This window comes from Daucus carota, chromosome 1, assembly GCF_001625215.2.
Source record: "Daucus carota subsp. sativus chromosome 1, DH1 v3.0, whole genome shotgun sequence".
Classification (NCBI taxonomy): Eukaryota; Viridiplantae; Streptophyta; class Magnoliopsida; order Apiales; family Apiaceae; genus Daucus; species Daucus carota.
Window position 1 is genome coordinate 49,120,785 of NC_030381.2, and position 16,155 is coordinate 49,136,939.

General features: G+C 33.8%; 1 protein-coding gene and 1 long non-coding RNA gene across 5 annotated transcripts; one reads left to right on the top strand and one right to left on the bottom strand.

The window, feature by feature from the left end:
• Window positions 1–547: 547 nt before the first annotated feature.
• LOC108203675 (protein INCREASED PETAL GROWTH ANISOTROPY 1-like) lies at window positions 548–4,459 on the bottom strand. The gene is made up of 6 exons (XM_017372728.2): window positions 3,272–4,459; window positions 2,901–3,032; window positions 2,615–2,796; window positions 2,411–2,522; window positions 1,066–1,200; window positions 548–968 (listed from the first exon to the last, which is right to left on the bottom strand). Exons 1-6 carry the CDS (start codon window positions 4,250–4,252, stop codon window positions 876–878), a joined length of 1,635 nt encoding a protein of 544 aa, XP_017228217.1. The 5' UTR covers window positions 4,253–4,459; the 3' UTR covers window positions 548–875.
• Window positions 4,460–8,119: 3,660 nt separating this feature from the next.
• LOC108210097 (uncharacterized) lies at window positions 8,120–11,728 on the top strand. Of its 4 annotated transcripts, none has more exons than XR_001804796.2 (5): window positions 8,134–8,422; window positions 8,587–8,714; window positions 10,527–10,660; window positions 10,742–10,810; window positions 11,075–11,728. It is a non-coding gene; the product is annotated as an uncharacterized LOC108210097 (long non-coding RNA). The 4 variants fall into 4 exon arrangements; XR_001804797.2 differs by having other exon boundaries at window positions 8,143–8,422; window positions 11,078–11,728; XR_001804794.2 differs by having other exon boundaries at window positions 8,120–8,422; window positions 10,527–10,810.
• The last annotated feature ends 4,427 nt before the right edge of the window (window positions 11,729–16,155 follow it).

The following is a 16,155-nucleotide window of genomic DNA, read 5'->3' on the forward strand; positions in this document are numbered from 1 at the left end:
AATTTTAAATAAAAAATATTTATATAATACAAATTCTTTATTGAAAATAATTAATACAAATTAGAAATCTTTATTTTATAATTATACATAAAGAAGTAATTTATATAAGATGATTTTTAGAAAATGAAAATTTCATTTATTCATCTTACTATAAAATTCTTATAAACATAAAATTTTGTAAATATATTACTGAAAACAATGGTTCCACTTCCATATAGGAGTCTAAGGATTCAACACTTTGCACTTCACCAAACTTAAGGGGAAGAGCCGGAATCAGTGATATTTCGGAATATGTTTTTTGGTAATTTTTACTTCTTAATTTTTATCAACATAAGCGTGGAAATGGTACTAAACCTGAACATTTGGAGTTGCATCATTTGGTGAATTTGTACCATAAGAAATGAAAATATATACAAAGTCCATTGAGCTATTCCTGTACTTGATTGTTGCGAAAGCAGTTGCGACAAATGTGCAAGAATAGCACCTGCGAACCACCTCCATATTGTACAAATCCAGAAAAAAGGGGCAGATAAAAAGCTTGTTGGACTACACAAAAGGAGATGCTCATCCTTGAATTTCTCATTAACTTTAAATACATTATCACAGCATTTTCTAGTAAGTGTTCTATTCTTAGTCTTTACAACAAAATGTGATGCCACACTTCTGTGATATGAAGCTTAGTTACCTCTTGGCATTTGGATACTTGGCATTCTAGCAAGAAATGATAGTTGATCATTTTCAGAAATGATCTTGGACGTTTCTCTTTCTTTCTTTCCCTTTTTTTACTGTTATACCGTCATTGATATCCTGCCAAGTTCTTAGAATCAGAAAGTTCTTTATGTTTCAGCAAAATGTAGGCCTGCAGCAGATCTCTGTTAGTGACTTTGGCATTGAATACGGCACAATTTTACTTTATCTCTCAGCTCTTGAAATGCCCTCATTGTTTCCGTATCAAAACCTCCTGCAAACTGCCCGAGACCAGGATACAAATTATTCTTAATCTACAACTAAACTTGGAGACACAAAGGACAATCTAATGAAAGGCCTATATAAAAAAATATATACCTGATGTGCCCGAAAGGCAAACTTTACTCCTTGAACTATCAATTCTTCTTCTTCAGAACCACCACCTACCATTTCAAGCTCTGCTGAAACTCTTTTCAAGTACTTCATCGCTAATTTTACAGATGCTAGCTTTATCTGCCCAAGGCCATAAAGAAAAGGTTATGCAATGTTTCTGATCTACTTAAGTTTGTCTATTGAGTATAATATTACAAACAGCTTAAAAGCACAACATACAGCAACAACATTATTGAAGTCATTGATATAGAAACATATAATACTGCTCCTATTTCCAGTGATTGGGTCAAAATGCATGAATTTTATTGAAGTCAATAATGTTTGCATCAATAATTTATTGATGATTACATCTTTAAAAATCATGGTTGGTCCTCTCAGCTACCCTAAAATAGAGTGAAGACCACCATAAACACAAGCTAATACTTGAGAAAACCTAAATACTTGAAAGAAAGTAACAAACTTCATTTTCTTGGGAAAAGTGGATCCATTTTGTATATTTCACATTCTTCAAAGTATATGACAACTTTAAGTTTTATTTAATTGATAATGAAAGCGAGATATCTTGGTATGAGTACTCAATTCATTGGAATGTGAAAAAGGTCAACGAGGAGAATCTGATCCTCTATTTACTCACTAAACGGACATAAAATAGTACTAATAAGAAAGCAGATGCTTATTTGCAAATTTGAGGACTTCTCAATGCGCATGCAGGTATGGCCAAAAATGAGACCAGACTTTTCCATCCCTTTGGCATCTAGCACTTCGTAATGTTAATAAATTATATATATTGCATACTATTATAATATTTTTGTATACCTGTAGTATTTTTTCTTCCTCCACTGATATAACAAGTACATGACTCGCCAACCACCTAGTAAACTAGTAACCACAACAAAATTATTGGAAGAGCTTCCACCAACTTCAGTTGATGGATTCTGTCCAACTTATATGTTATGGCTAGGATTACATTGGATGCATGGACCACAAATGCCAACATAGAGGAAAAAAATCGATTCAGAGTATCGAGGCAATATAGCACTTGTGAAAGGGTGATAAGATCAAGTGATGTTAACCACTTCGCTCGTAGTCTATAATATATTACCAAAGCTAGTTGGTGTCTTTGCAACTATAGTGCATTACTGATCACTCACATTACAAAAAACTATCTGGTACGAAGAGAAATATCATTGTTTTACTCGAGCAAAACATGAATAATGTGAATTATCAGAAAAAGAACATGAATAATGTGCCACCTAGATTTATAAAAGGAGTGGAAGGCATCAGAGCGAGTCATAAATTTACAAAAGTTAGAATACAAAAGAGTCGTTACCTGACTTGTAAATCCGGAATTCAGCATCCAATCAATTGGAATATGGAACCCTTCATAACGTTGAGCAGCCAATTCCCTAGTGCGCGAGAGATTGTAAGCACCTGTCTCTAGTCTGTGCAATCACAATTGTGTACTACTTTAGCATGCAATAATCACTCTTACCATGTAACCATATCAAAATACAAAGCTTAGCCGTTGTCTTACTTTTCAAACAGCGCTTGCATTTTTTTGAGAGCAGGAACAAAGGGCAACTGAGGATCATCCTTAAAAGAGGATGCCTCCGATACCAGTTTATTGACATCACAATATCCAAATGCCGCTTCTCTTAACGTATCAGCTTTTTTCTCTGGCCATTGAAAGTGTTTAAGTACTGCTCTCTCATCAACCTAAAAGTAAGAAGTCGCTTCAAGTTATGTATGATTTACGACATTCTGCTACAGCACAGCATAATCTAGACAATTCATTATAATAGTAAAAGAATTTTTGTTACCAGGTAAGAAAGCTCTTCATCAAGCCATTTAACAAAAGCAACAACATCTTTAATATCTGTAAATTTAGCATCCTCGACTTCTTTGATCAAGAACCTAATAAAATCGCCTTGGGTTTCAACATCTGATTTTATCTGAATCGAATACAACAAAACAACTGTCACAAAAAGAGAACTCAACTCCTAATTATCATAGATGCAATCCGAATTCTACTATCCAGAAAGAAGATATGATACAGAACTAGTTACCCTCAAATCAAGATCATAATCAATCCAAGAAAATACTGTATTGTATAAAGCAACACTCAGCTAAGAGAGGTAGATACTGAAACTACATCATAATAAATAAAACCAAGACTGGAAGTGGTACTTACAGCAAGCAAGTGGGCTGACCGGTTCTCAATTTCCCCGATCATATTCCTTGCAGTTGCAGTTACCGGCAACCCATCACTTCCTCCTCCGCCTCCAGGATCTCGCCTCGAATCTCTCCTCATCAAAGAGTGATAAAATTCCACAACCTCTGGCACTCTCCTCACCTTCCCTGCCCCCGCCATTAACCCCTTTGGGGGCGGTGGTGGAGGTGGAGGCGCCACCTTCACTAATCCCGAAGCTGAAACTGATGGCTCTAAACATCCCGCAGAATCAGAACAAGAAACATTCAGCCTCGGTGGAGGTCTTGGAATCCTAGGCAACCGAGATTCAGCTGACGCGGCAAAATCAACACTCTCCTTCGGCAATGTAAGTTCTAATTCTACCTCCTTCTCCTTCCCTTTCGATTGCTCCAAATAATCAAACTTCTCAAGAACATTCCCATTCTTCTTCACATTAAATTTCCCCTTAAACCTCTGCGATTTAGACCCTTCTTGAGCATCCTTCATCCGACTCAACTCCGAAACCTTCTCTTCCAAAACCTTAATCCTATCCCCACTCTCCCTACTCACCTCAGACAACTTACAATGCAACATCTCCACTTCCTGTCTCAACCTCTCATTCTCATCCTCCAAACAACCCACCATTTTCTCAGCTCTCCTAACCTCACTCTCCTTCCACGCCACCTTACTTTCAAGACTCGAAACAATCTCAGCATTCCCCTTAAACTTTCTCAGCTCCACAACCTCCGCCTTCAAAAGGGCCTCTCTCTGGCGCATTTCATCAAGCAGGTGGTGAAGCTCAGCCACATCCGGCGGCCGTGGCTGCACCTGCGCGGAGGCGCGTGGAAAATAACCCCCAAAAGAGCGTGAAGGGGCCTTCTGGGTCATCTTATCCGAGCTCAAAGCCGGCGTTTGCTTTCTGGGCGCAGTTGCTTTAGGGTTCGCCGATGTTCTCTGAAGCCCCATTACTTTTCCGGTCACCATTTTCACACAGCTGTGTGTAAACACAAAATAAGTGTGTGTGAATATTATAGTATTGTTTGTGTTCTTACATTGATGTAATGAAGGATGGAGTGAGTTGGAGGGAAAATGAAGTAGCCAAACAAGTCTCTGTCTAGTGTGTGTGTGTGTAAGAGACTGACAGAGAGAGTTAATAGAGTAGACCGGAACGAGGAGAGTTTAGTCTAACAACAACAAGACAAATAATGTATTGCACGCTTATGTTTATTTTTATTTCTTACATGTCTGGTTTAAGTGGTGTAATATGCTTACACCATTGTTCTAACCTTTTCTGTTTAGCTGGAATAATTTTATGCTTTCATATAATTTGGTGAATAATCTCGTCTAGTCGTATTGGTAGGGTCTGACTATGACGGAACTTCCCCAGAGATAAATTGAGCGGTTGGAGATATACGAAGGTGTTGAATCTTGATAATAATATACTCTCGAGTTGTTTTTACTAAAATTTGAAGTTATTAGGATAAAAACTGTTGAAATATAAGTATAAGATCCATAAAGGACCTCCTCTAAGGTTTTAGAGGGAATAGTTCTCCACAAAAACGTATGAATAGGTAATTTGGATAAAACTACACGTCCACAATATAAACGATACAACATACGTTCAAATATAAAAATGTGCAGAAGGCGAAAAATTATAAATTAAAAATAAGTTGTTCAAATTTTTTTCTCCAAACTATATATTACTAACATATGTATGTCAGGACACGGACATCGCAGGTTGTAGATAATCTTTTATAGTGCAGACATCGAAGTCAAAACATAAAGAGACTTTGGAGTGTCTAGAAAAGAAAATAACAAAGTAAAAGATGAGGCGAAGAACATAGATAGCATCGTAAAGATTCTCAGCACAGCTGTATTTCATGCTCCTCTTGATTTAAAATGAGGAAGTTGTTTAAATCTTTACATTTACTAGTAGAGTTTAAGGGCTGGGCTGCAATAAGTATCCGAAGTAGTACTAGTAGAGTAGCAGTAGTATTTTTATTTCTTTCGAAGTTATACAGAGGGTACAGTTTGAATTTTTGATTCATAACATGTGCATAGCATACACATTATTTTTGGCAAAATTTTACATTCCGTTCCACTAATGAACTCTGCAAATTCATCGAGCCTCACAAGTCCCTGGAAGCAGGGACGGAGCCAGAATTTTGAAGGAAGGAATTGAACCTTTACTTCACAGGGTAACTTAGAACACCTCAATCATGAGGGCAAATAAACTATTTGATGAGAATTAAAGCAGAAATATATATGTATTATGAAGGTCAGTGGGGGCAAGTACCCCCACTGCCCCCATGCTGAATACGTCCCTGCCCGGAAGATGTCTCAGACTCCAAATAGGTTCCCAAAAATAGTTTCGAATGACATATACTCTATCACATATACGAGACTGGTCTCTCGTCCGTACATCAATCACATTAATTAAAAATTTTAACTCCTTTTCGGGAAGTCTTTTGAGAATCAATTTGGGATACCTTGCATGACTCTAGAGTACTTCATTGTTCAAATGCACCGGTGCCTCTCTAAATGATAGGCAAATGCTTTTTAGTAATTTTTCTGTTTAAAAAACCTCAGATTACCTCTATTTTTCCGAAAATAAGATGCCAGAGCATAGCGATAAGTGACAGAGGGCAGAAGGAAAGGAATGTAACAATATATGGCGATGGAAACTAATAAATGAACAGTGGTCCTTAATTTTTACTATTTATTTAATTGACACTGGTCCTTTATCGAGATCGATCAATTCTGATGTACACATGCAAGCAGCTGTTAGCAATACATACCAAAATAATCTACTGAACCATCATTTTCATCTTAAATAAAGGAGCTGTTAAACTACTATATATACACATGCAAGCCAAATCAACAAAAAGGCAGTAGCGAGTTATAAAATTATGCATATATATTGCGAATATATTATGTGTTTAATGTAAAGTATACGTATTGAAATATTATGGATTATTAGGTATGAATATTAACATTTTACTTAATTTATATTCATTTCATCAATATTTTTCTCAGTTATCGTGCATTAAAAATCTAAATATAATAAAAATATAAAATATAAATGATAAGTTGAATGATTGTATACAGTTAAGTTAACATGTTTCACGTGTTTATTGTATTAGATGAAACTTGTAAAACCCTTTTTATGTTCCTAAATTTTAAAAAAATCAATCATCACATTTTTTTTATGGATATATATACTTTTTAATATTTAATTAATTTTATTTTTTAAATACCCGAATTAGACCCGAACCCGAACCGAAACCCGAAAAAACCCGACGGATCGGATCTGGATCTTCATTTTCCAGATCCGGACCTGAACCCGAACCGACCCGAAATATAATGGATCGGGTCTGGATCTCAAAAAACCCGACCCGACCCGACCCGTTGACATCCCTTTTTCACACTTGGGCTAACAAACAATTGTACTTTTTGGCGGTATTAATATATGCAAAATGCATGTCTGCTTCTTGACATCTTCTGTTGTTTGGTTTTTGGTTGCTAGCATATTGTTTTGCTAGGTTTTAACAAGTTATCTAGATAGGATTCACATGTTGCTCTACTTATTAATTAGGGTTACAATTGTTCCAAATTCACAAACCTTTGTTGACCATTCATGCAATAGCAGCAGGATCTTATCCAGCGGAAATTCAGTATGTTGTTTATACTGTAATTTTTCTTTTTTCTTAATGTTGTATGCATGACTGAAACAAGTTACCAGATCGCTTTTTTCTAAGAAATTTACCCGGCGTGAAACAAGCACATATACCCAAGTTATTTCTCATTGTCTATGTTTAAAAGTCGGTGATTAATCAGCTATTAATCTATGTTCTGTACGTCGCAGAGAACTGATTAAATATCCGATTAATTCCCGATCAATTCAATTAATCTTCGATTAATCTTTGTTCCATGACTTTATCGATTAAGTCTGATTTCCATTTTTTACAACACTACAACACTGTTCACTCTATATATATTGAAATTAATCAATTATAGGATAGTAATATTATATCACAAGATTGATAAATATTGATAATATCACGAGATAGGCTAAATTTTTACTTAAGGAAAATGTCACATTATAGTTGATAAATTTTTACATATTTTCTATGATTCTTATTTATGATATTTGTGAATTATTTTCGATTATAATTCTAAAAATTGCTGATTTAACTGATTTATCACCCAATTAGTTGTTACTGAATGCTCTATGAATTTGATTTTTAGATTTGATTTATAACATCATATTATTCTAAATTTAATATAATAATTAAATATGATTATATTAATTTAAAATACAAAACAACTAATCAGAAATGTCACAAAATCCTCCGCACTTCGGGGATGCCCTCAGGATCGAGGAACATGTACTAGGGTATATTTGATTAATGTCCCGATTGATCTCTGTTTTGCAATTAATAAACGTGAGATGGGGACTCCATCAATTAATTCCACTTTTCTTTTTCCAAAGACCGCGAGCTAAGTTCGTCTAATAAATAAGTGTGACTGGGAAAAAATTATTTACAATTTTCATTTGTTTAATTCCACAACATTAAATAAGTGTGGCTGGAAAAAAATTATTTACAATTTTCATTTGTTTAATTCCACAATATTTATATTATAAATTTTATCCATATATCTTAGAACCGATACTCATTCCGCTATTCTTACATCTTTTCTAACAACATTAATCATAAAAAAAATGGACTAACTCATATTTGGTCATTTCTCAAAAAAAAAAACTCATATTTGGTCAATATTTTATCGTATCTTTTTTTTTTTTTTTTTTTTTTTTCTTTGTAATAATCTTTATAATTCTTGATTTAATTTAATCCAAGTCGACGCAAAACGAGGGTTTTGTTAGGATCGGGTCGGTAAAAGTGGTGGGTTTGGGTCTTGATTACTCTCCGTAGAAGTGAGGCAAAAGGAGGGGGGAGATGAGGAATGAGGGAGAGAGCAGAGAGGGGAGGGAGGGAGACTGGGAGAGAAAGAGCGAGAGAGGATGGGTGGGAGAATATTGAACCAAGCGTTGAGGAAGATGGTGAATGCTGAGAAGAGGGGTTTTGCAAATACCCTTCTGTTCTTCCCTCAACTTCGTCACTTTTCATTCCTCACTCTTTGCTCTTTGAATTCGTAAGCTGTGTGTGTGTGTGTGTTTTATTAGTTGTACTACTCTAGCTTATAATTTAAATGAATGCTTATTATTCTTTGATTGTGACATTCAGCTTATTTCATCACACTACTTCCGTTGCTATTGTTGATTTATTGTCATGATCGTATGAAATTTAATTATTCAGATAAACGGGGACTCGCATCACACACACGTTACCATCAAAGAAACGTATAGTTCACCTGTTAATGGGGACTCTGAAGATGTTCGTTGTGTTGGTGCCAAAATAAAGCAATTCATAAAAGCACTTTTGAGGTACATTCGCATTCAAATAATATCACTGAAATAATAATCTTAATACCGTAAATTGAAACAAGGGTTTTAAAGTATGTCTATTTTTCATTTACAGACAGAAACAGATGCCTACTACTGTAAAATCTTAACCATAATTTGTTTAGGGAAGATTTGATTAGTGATTACATGGAGTTATCTTAAAGAGGATATCAAAGCTCAATGAATAAGTTTTCTCAACATCTTTATATATTCCATCTTAGGTTCTCTCCATCATTATGAATCACATTACCCCAAAGAACACTTCAATTATATTTTGGGAAGCATGTTCTCTGATAAGTTTATGTTTACTACTCTTCCATATTAGTAAAAAGTGTATTCTAATTGGTGGTGATTTTGTTGGCAAAATATGAACACAGTCATGTACTATGACACAGAGATGTAATTTTTTTATAAAAAAAAGAGCTGTTGAATTGTTCCTTTAAGTATATGTTACATCAGTGTTTTTGGTTGCATTTTGATGTTTATTAGATTTAGATGTCAATAGGGTACAATTATAGATAATGATGTAATACTTTATGTCTTGCCATGATATATTTGATCACAGAGCTATAAGTATTTGATTAAGAAGCAATATTACTGATATTTTCATATATATATATATAGGGGTGGGTTCTGGTACAAACTTACAAACTTTCTGCGTTCAACACATATATAATTTGAGTTCAACATTTTTTTAACATATTTTGTTGAACATCGATTAAAATTGTGTTGAAGAAGGACATAAACTAATATTTCAACGTAAGAACTAAGTTAAACGTATTATATAACTAATATTTATGTTTCTAGACCCTACCCAAACCCCAGAGGTATAGTTTAAGTATCTTTATACATATATTCAACATAATGATAATTAGTATTCTACACCCGATGTTGAACCCCAGTTACAAATGTGTTGAATGCGCGATTTATTTATGCGTTATTTTTAAAATTTGTGATGTTTTTTCAAGAATTTTGAACATTGATACTTTCTATAACTAAGCATGAACACGATGGGAGAATAAAAAAAATCAAAAAAAAAGTTTGTAAGTTTGTAACTTAAAAAAGTTTTTATTTGATCCTATCCCTATATATATATATATATATATATATATATATAGAGTTAAGTTCTATGGAGTACATAAAAATATTGGAGTATTGGAGTACAAATCAAAATTTTTTAGTTTGATCCTATATAATATCTTTGATTATCCAAATTTTGATATAATCTATCATTTATAAGTTGTCTTGCACAGAATTGGCAATTAATCATTAATATCTTTCAAACTTTAACGAGTATTAAGATTATTGTTCTGCTTATAGTTATATTGCAGAACATAGAGTCCTATGATTTATAAAAGTAATTATTCTACCATTTGATCACGATGTTTATGTTGCAGAACATAATGTGCAGCTTGTCAAATATTTACAAATATTATTGAACAAAAAAATTTGAAATTTAGATGACTAGATTACATTTTATCAAATTTCGTACTCCAATACTTCAATTTTTTTTGTACTCCATAGAACTTAACTCTCTATATATATATATATATATGCACTCGCCTTCCTATCTACCTGTCTTTTTTATGTTTACTGTTTGCCAATGGCTCCATATTAGATTATTTTGACATGGCATGGCCTCCTGTGTTCACATTGTAACCAGATACTTTAGTTTTAATTATGGATATTAATATTGATTCCCAGTCTCAACCTTTCAGATTCACGAGTAATTAATTAAGACCAGAGCTGAATTCGTCTATCCAGAATACTAAACATCTTATTTCTGATATACAGTTAAATTGATGAAATTATTCAATTGTCACCTGCGGCTCTGTGAATTATATGAAAATGATTGCAGCTCTGATAAATTTGATTGTTGTTTATGTGGTTATAGTCGGCGGGTGGCAAGTGGTAACTAATTATTACAGGTTCTAAAGTTACTCTTATTGCTGCTGCTTCTTTTTTTTTCTGTTCCAACTTGCATGTAATATCAATGTATATGTTCTCAGATATTTTATTTTCCCTGCTGAGGGCAGTACAGAATCAGCCACACTGGATGCTAGCAAAAATTAAATGAGGTATCCATGACCATTAATATTGCTAAGTAGAAGTAAAACTGATTCACTTTGAAATATTGTATTCTATTTATATGTATTTGGACATTTGCTACTGCTGCCTCCCGTAGAAGGCTGGGCATAGTAGTTGTGTATTAATTGAACTAAACTGTCTGTGACTGTTTCTGAATAGTCATATAGCATATGCTTCCCTGTTCTTTAATATTATTGCGGGGTTGTCAAAATTACATGTTTTGCTTAAAATTTCTGTTTTCTGATATGCTTCAGCAGGCGACAAGTCAAATTCCCTCGAGGCCTTCTAGATCCTTGGGCTGCAGTATATTTTGTGTTGTCAGGAGAGGTCGATGCAATTTCATACTCTCATTTAAATTCATATACTTGCTTTTGAGTGATAATGAATTGTGTTTCCCAGTTGATACTTACGAAAAGAAACTACTATATGTTTCCAAAAGTTATACTTTTGCACATTTAACTTATCTTGATATGTAATGATGGGTGCGAAAAACTAGGCTTATTTTAGACGAAATTACTCCACCTGGCATGGAGTTCTATTGCCTGTGCTGTTGCAGACAGCTTGTGCTTGTATTGTGCATTAATATGAATCTTGACAATAATATATTGCCTCAATAAATATACTGGACTGCTGATGGAGAAGACCTTTTCCAAACATCTGAAGGTTTGCTTTATGCAGACTAGTATATGTTGAATCCACCTCTTTCGTGTTGAAGGTTTAGATGCTTCCCTGTCATTAAATCTGAAAGGATTTGTAGCAGTAGTCTGTTTTTCTTTCTGTTTATTTCGTTAGCAGTATGTCCTCTGTTTTGTTATCTTTGTACCTCTTGAATCCGAGGAGAAAGTTAGTTGCTCATTACTGCCTTTAAATTTAGGTCTAATGTTGTTTAACAATAGTGTTGATGAGAAGAGCCAGAAGCTTCTTGTGTTTAGTTACACTGTTCTGATGATTATCGACTCTTTTTGTTTTGGGGTTTTGTAAAGTAGTGTTTTTGTAAGCTTAATTTAAGTGATTGTGCTGTTTAATGTTTATACAATGTTTAGAACTCTAAATACTCCATTTGATATTGGGATCACAAAGAAATAAAACTGCATATAATTTATAACATAACCAAATGTGTGCAACTGTTTTTGCTTGTAATTTGACTTAGAGTTAAACTTCACTAATTCATTGGTATAAAATGTTTATTTCACGTATGTTCTATTTCTCGTAAGTACTTGCTTTATTGTGTTTTTTTACCTCCCTTTTTTCTTATTTAGTCGTCCACGGGCCTCTACCTAGACATCTTTTAAAATGTTTAAGGAGTGTGCTGTAACTGTTGTTTAAGATTTCAAGTATTTTCCAAATGAGTGATTGAATTTAAGTATTGTTAACCATCTTATATTTTTGTAATAATTCATATACGAAATTTATATTGAAATTTAGAGATAATGAATTATTTTATTGCATATGCAAACCGTAGTGAACCGTACCACATCACACTGCATTTTCGTGGTGTGGTTTATGCGATTTTAAATTTTGTGGTGCGGTTACGATCACCCTACTCTTAGGAATCTTTTAGAACTCTTAGGAATCTTTTAGATGAGCCGGTAACCAGGTTCAATGTGTTAAATAAATAGAATTTGTATTATAATTTAGTATTAAAAAATAATTTTTAGAGTTTAAATGATAAAATTTAATATTTTATAATTACATTATTGATTTTTAGTTATAAATCTATTCAAACTGATCATAACTATGATTAAAAAGATTACTTTTCATTTTTGTAAGTAGACAAAAAATTTATTTTGGATCATATAAAGCCATCTTGATATTGCAACAAATGTAAGCGTTTGAAAAATCGTCTGATAAATTTGATATATTTTTTTGAATAATAATTTGGTCCTCTTGTATCTTCTAAAAAATTATTTTCCAGATTTTTATGAGGAGCTATCACATATTTGCATGTTAAACATTCCCAAAATATTAACTTTTATATTATTAATAAAAATATACAAGTGTTAAAAATTTATTATACAAATATTTCGATTTTCTAAAATCATTTTTGTTTTACAGAGAACATCAATTCACAAAACCACTCCCAAAACAACCATCATCCCTGCATACATATAACATTCAATCAAATAATAATAATATCTTCAAAAAAAAAAAAACGTTCAATCAAATAATAATATTGTTACCTTTTTTGGTTGAATTTGTCAGTTTTGCAAGGTTGAAGGATTCAACATCGAAGCTTATCGTTATAATTGAAGCCATGGATGAGAATATTAACGGACATCCCAATTGAGCAATCCTACCAATATATGCAACCGCGTTTTGTTGAGAACATGTACGGCTATATAAAATTCGGCTGACCACCCAAAGAGTATCAACTTAATAGTACTAGCCTTTAACCCGTGCGAAGCACGGGCGGATATGTAGTTATTAATTTATTATTTATAATTTAAATTTTAACGTCGTTTTATTAGTATTTTAATATTAATAGATTGAATTTAATTAAATTATATTATTCAACTTACTATATTTTCTCTCGATTACTTGAAAATTGACAAACCCTATATATATATATATATATATATATATATATATATATATATATATATATATATATATATATATATATATATATATATATAGGGGTTTGTTCAAATACAAACCAACTTTATCATAAAAACCTAAAAACCAATTTCAAAACTAAACAAATATCCCCCAAACTCTTAAAAACTAACAATATCACCCCCCCTAGCTTTGCCATCAACTTCCCCAAACTTACACTTTCCACCCCGCCACGTCACCACGCCACGTCAGCGCAGGGGGTCCCCCCATTGCTGACGTGGCACTGCCACGTCAGCACTGGGTCACACCCACTGCTGACGTGGCAGTGCCACGTCATCTGCCACGTCAGCACCTGCTGACGTGGCACTGCCACGTCATCTGCCACGTCAGCAGTGGGCTGACCCAGTGCTGACGTGGCAGCTGATGTGGCAGTGCCACGTCAGCAGGTGCTGACGTGGCAGATGATGTCAGCCGTGGACCCCCCCTGAAAATTAAAAAAAAATAAAAAATAAAAAAATTGGAGTGCTGATAGTAAAAATGGGAGTGGAAATAGTGGTTTTTAGGTTTGTATGAGAGTGTGGTTTGTAGTGGAATAAGCCCCTATATATATATATAGGCTCATGATCAAATAGAAACCACTTTTAAAATAAAAACTAGAAATCAATAGAAGTTAGTGATATCCTCAGTACAATTTAGTGATATTCTCTTTACGATTTAGTGATATGTGTTGCACGAATTAGTGAAAACTTGCGGAAACTGCCCAGAATTTCTGAATCTGTTCTAGTTGCCGATTCAGGTGGTGGTTGCGGTGGTGGAGATAATGGAGGTGAAGGTGGAGATGGAGGTGGTGGACATGGAAGGAGCCTTTAGCTTTGTCCGGCAGATTTTTGGCAAAGATCTGGAATTTAAATCGGCATTAAGCTAGATATACGTTACTGTAGGTGAGGAAGACCGAGGTGGAGGTGAGGACGAAGGTGCAGGTGGAGGTGGAGATAGGGGTGGAATGGAAAGGGCGGTGGAGGCCGGAGGGGGGTTGGATTTGGTGGTGATATAAATAATGGAGGCCGACATGGAGGTGGTGGCTATGGAGGGTCGGGCGGCATGGAGGTGGAGAGAGTAGCAGAGACTTGGCGGGGTGGTAGGGTGAAGCTGCCAGAAGTGGGGTGGAGGGTTGGTGGGTTGGAGAAGAAGAAGGAGAAAGTGGGGTTGTTTGAGAATTTAGTGATATTCTCTTAGAAATTTAGTGATAGTTTCTAGTTTCTAGAATAAGGAGGTTTCTATTGGAGTAAAACTCTCTCTCTCTCTCTCTCTCTCTATATATATATATATATATATATATATATATATATATATATATATATATATATAAAATACATTTAATTCAAATTTAGTACATGTAGATTTAAAAATTAAAAAAAATCAGAAAATTCATATTTTTTCCAAACATAGACGATCTTGTAATACATTTGAAAGATTCAGTAATCTAATCAATCGAATTTCAACATAATTCTGTAATCTTGATTTTTTTGACAACAGAAATTTTTAAGATTAGAATTAGAAAGAGTTATGTAATGTGTGGTGTTTATATTGATATAGAACACGTTAAAGTTAAAAAGAGTTATATAAAATTTTTTGTTAAAAAAAGATATTCAAAATTATTATTATAATTTTATTTATAACATTATTATAATTTTTTAATGAAATATTATATGATAAGGTATTGTTTGGAGTGTTTTTAGTATTTGAAACTGTTTAACGATGTAAGACTAATAGACTCCACATTTGTAGACTTGTAGTACCAAAAGGAGAGTACCAAACCAAAAAAATAACTAAAACATAGGACTACAAATTATACCCATGTTGGCTTATTATAGTATAGTATAGATATAGCTAACCAAATTTTGATACAATTGCTCCATCGCTACTTGTATATATACCCCATTTTCTTTTGTTTTGAATCACCAAAGATATAAAATTTTAAACTAAAATTAACATATACACAAATTTTTAAAAGAAGAATTTGGACTTTACACAATTTTGTTTTCTAGACGTGGTATTAGTCTAATTGACATCGAGTGGCATGGGGAACAAATTTATCAACAAGGGCAAACAAACAAGAGAAAATGATTTTCTTTTGCCCCAGTAAGGATTGTCGATCTTATTATTTTTTTTTTTTTGAAACGCAGGAAAGAAATTTCAATAGAACTTAGAAACTTACAAAGAACCAAAAGGTGCCAGACAATTAATAAGAGGAGAGCCAACATGGCCCCTTGAACAGACACCTGTAACTTAAAAACAATTACACCAAAAGAGGAGGGATACTACGCAGCTAGGAAATAAAAACTGGAACCTTAACCGACTAACTGCGCTGGAAACTTAGCAGCCTGATTACCACCAACAAACTTAGCCAGAATGAAGCTCGAATCCAGAAGGGTGAACACACTAACACCATGCTAAGCTTGGCAAAAGATGTAACTAGAGACGGCAGAACTCATGCATGGTTACAGAATCTCCGCAGAACTCATGGTTACAAAATCTCCAAAAAGATATTCCTTACCTCACCAGCTTTTCCACCAAGTGAGGTCTAAAAATACCTTTTTTTGCCAGCTCGTCTGCTTGCTCATTAAGGTACCGAGGAACAAAATGGATGAAAAAACTGGTATTAATAACATGTAAGTGGTCAAAATCCATTGCTTTGAGGGGGAATTTAACAGAGAGGCCTTCATTAAACGAATTGACAGCTGAAGAAGAATCAGAACAGATCACTGTTCTTTTTAAA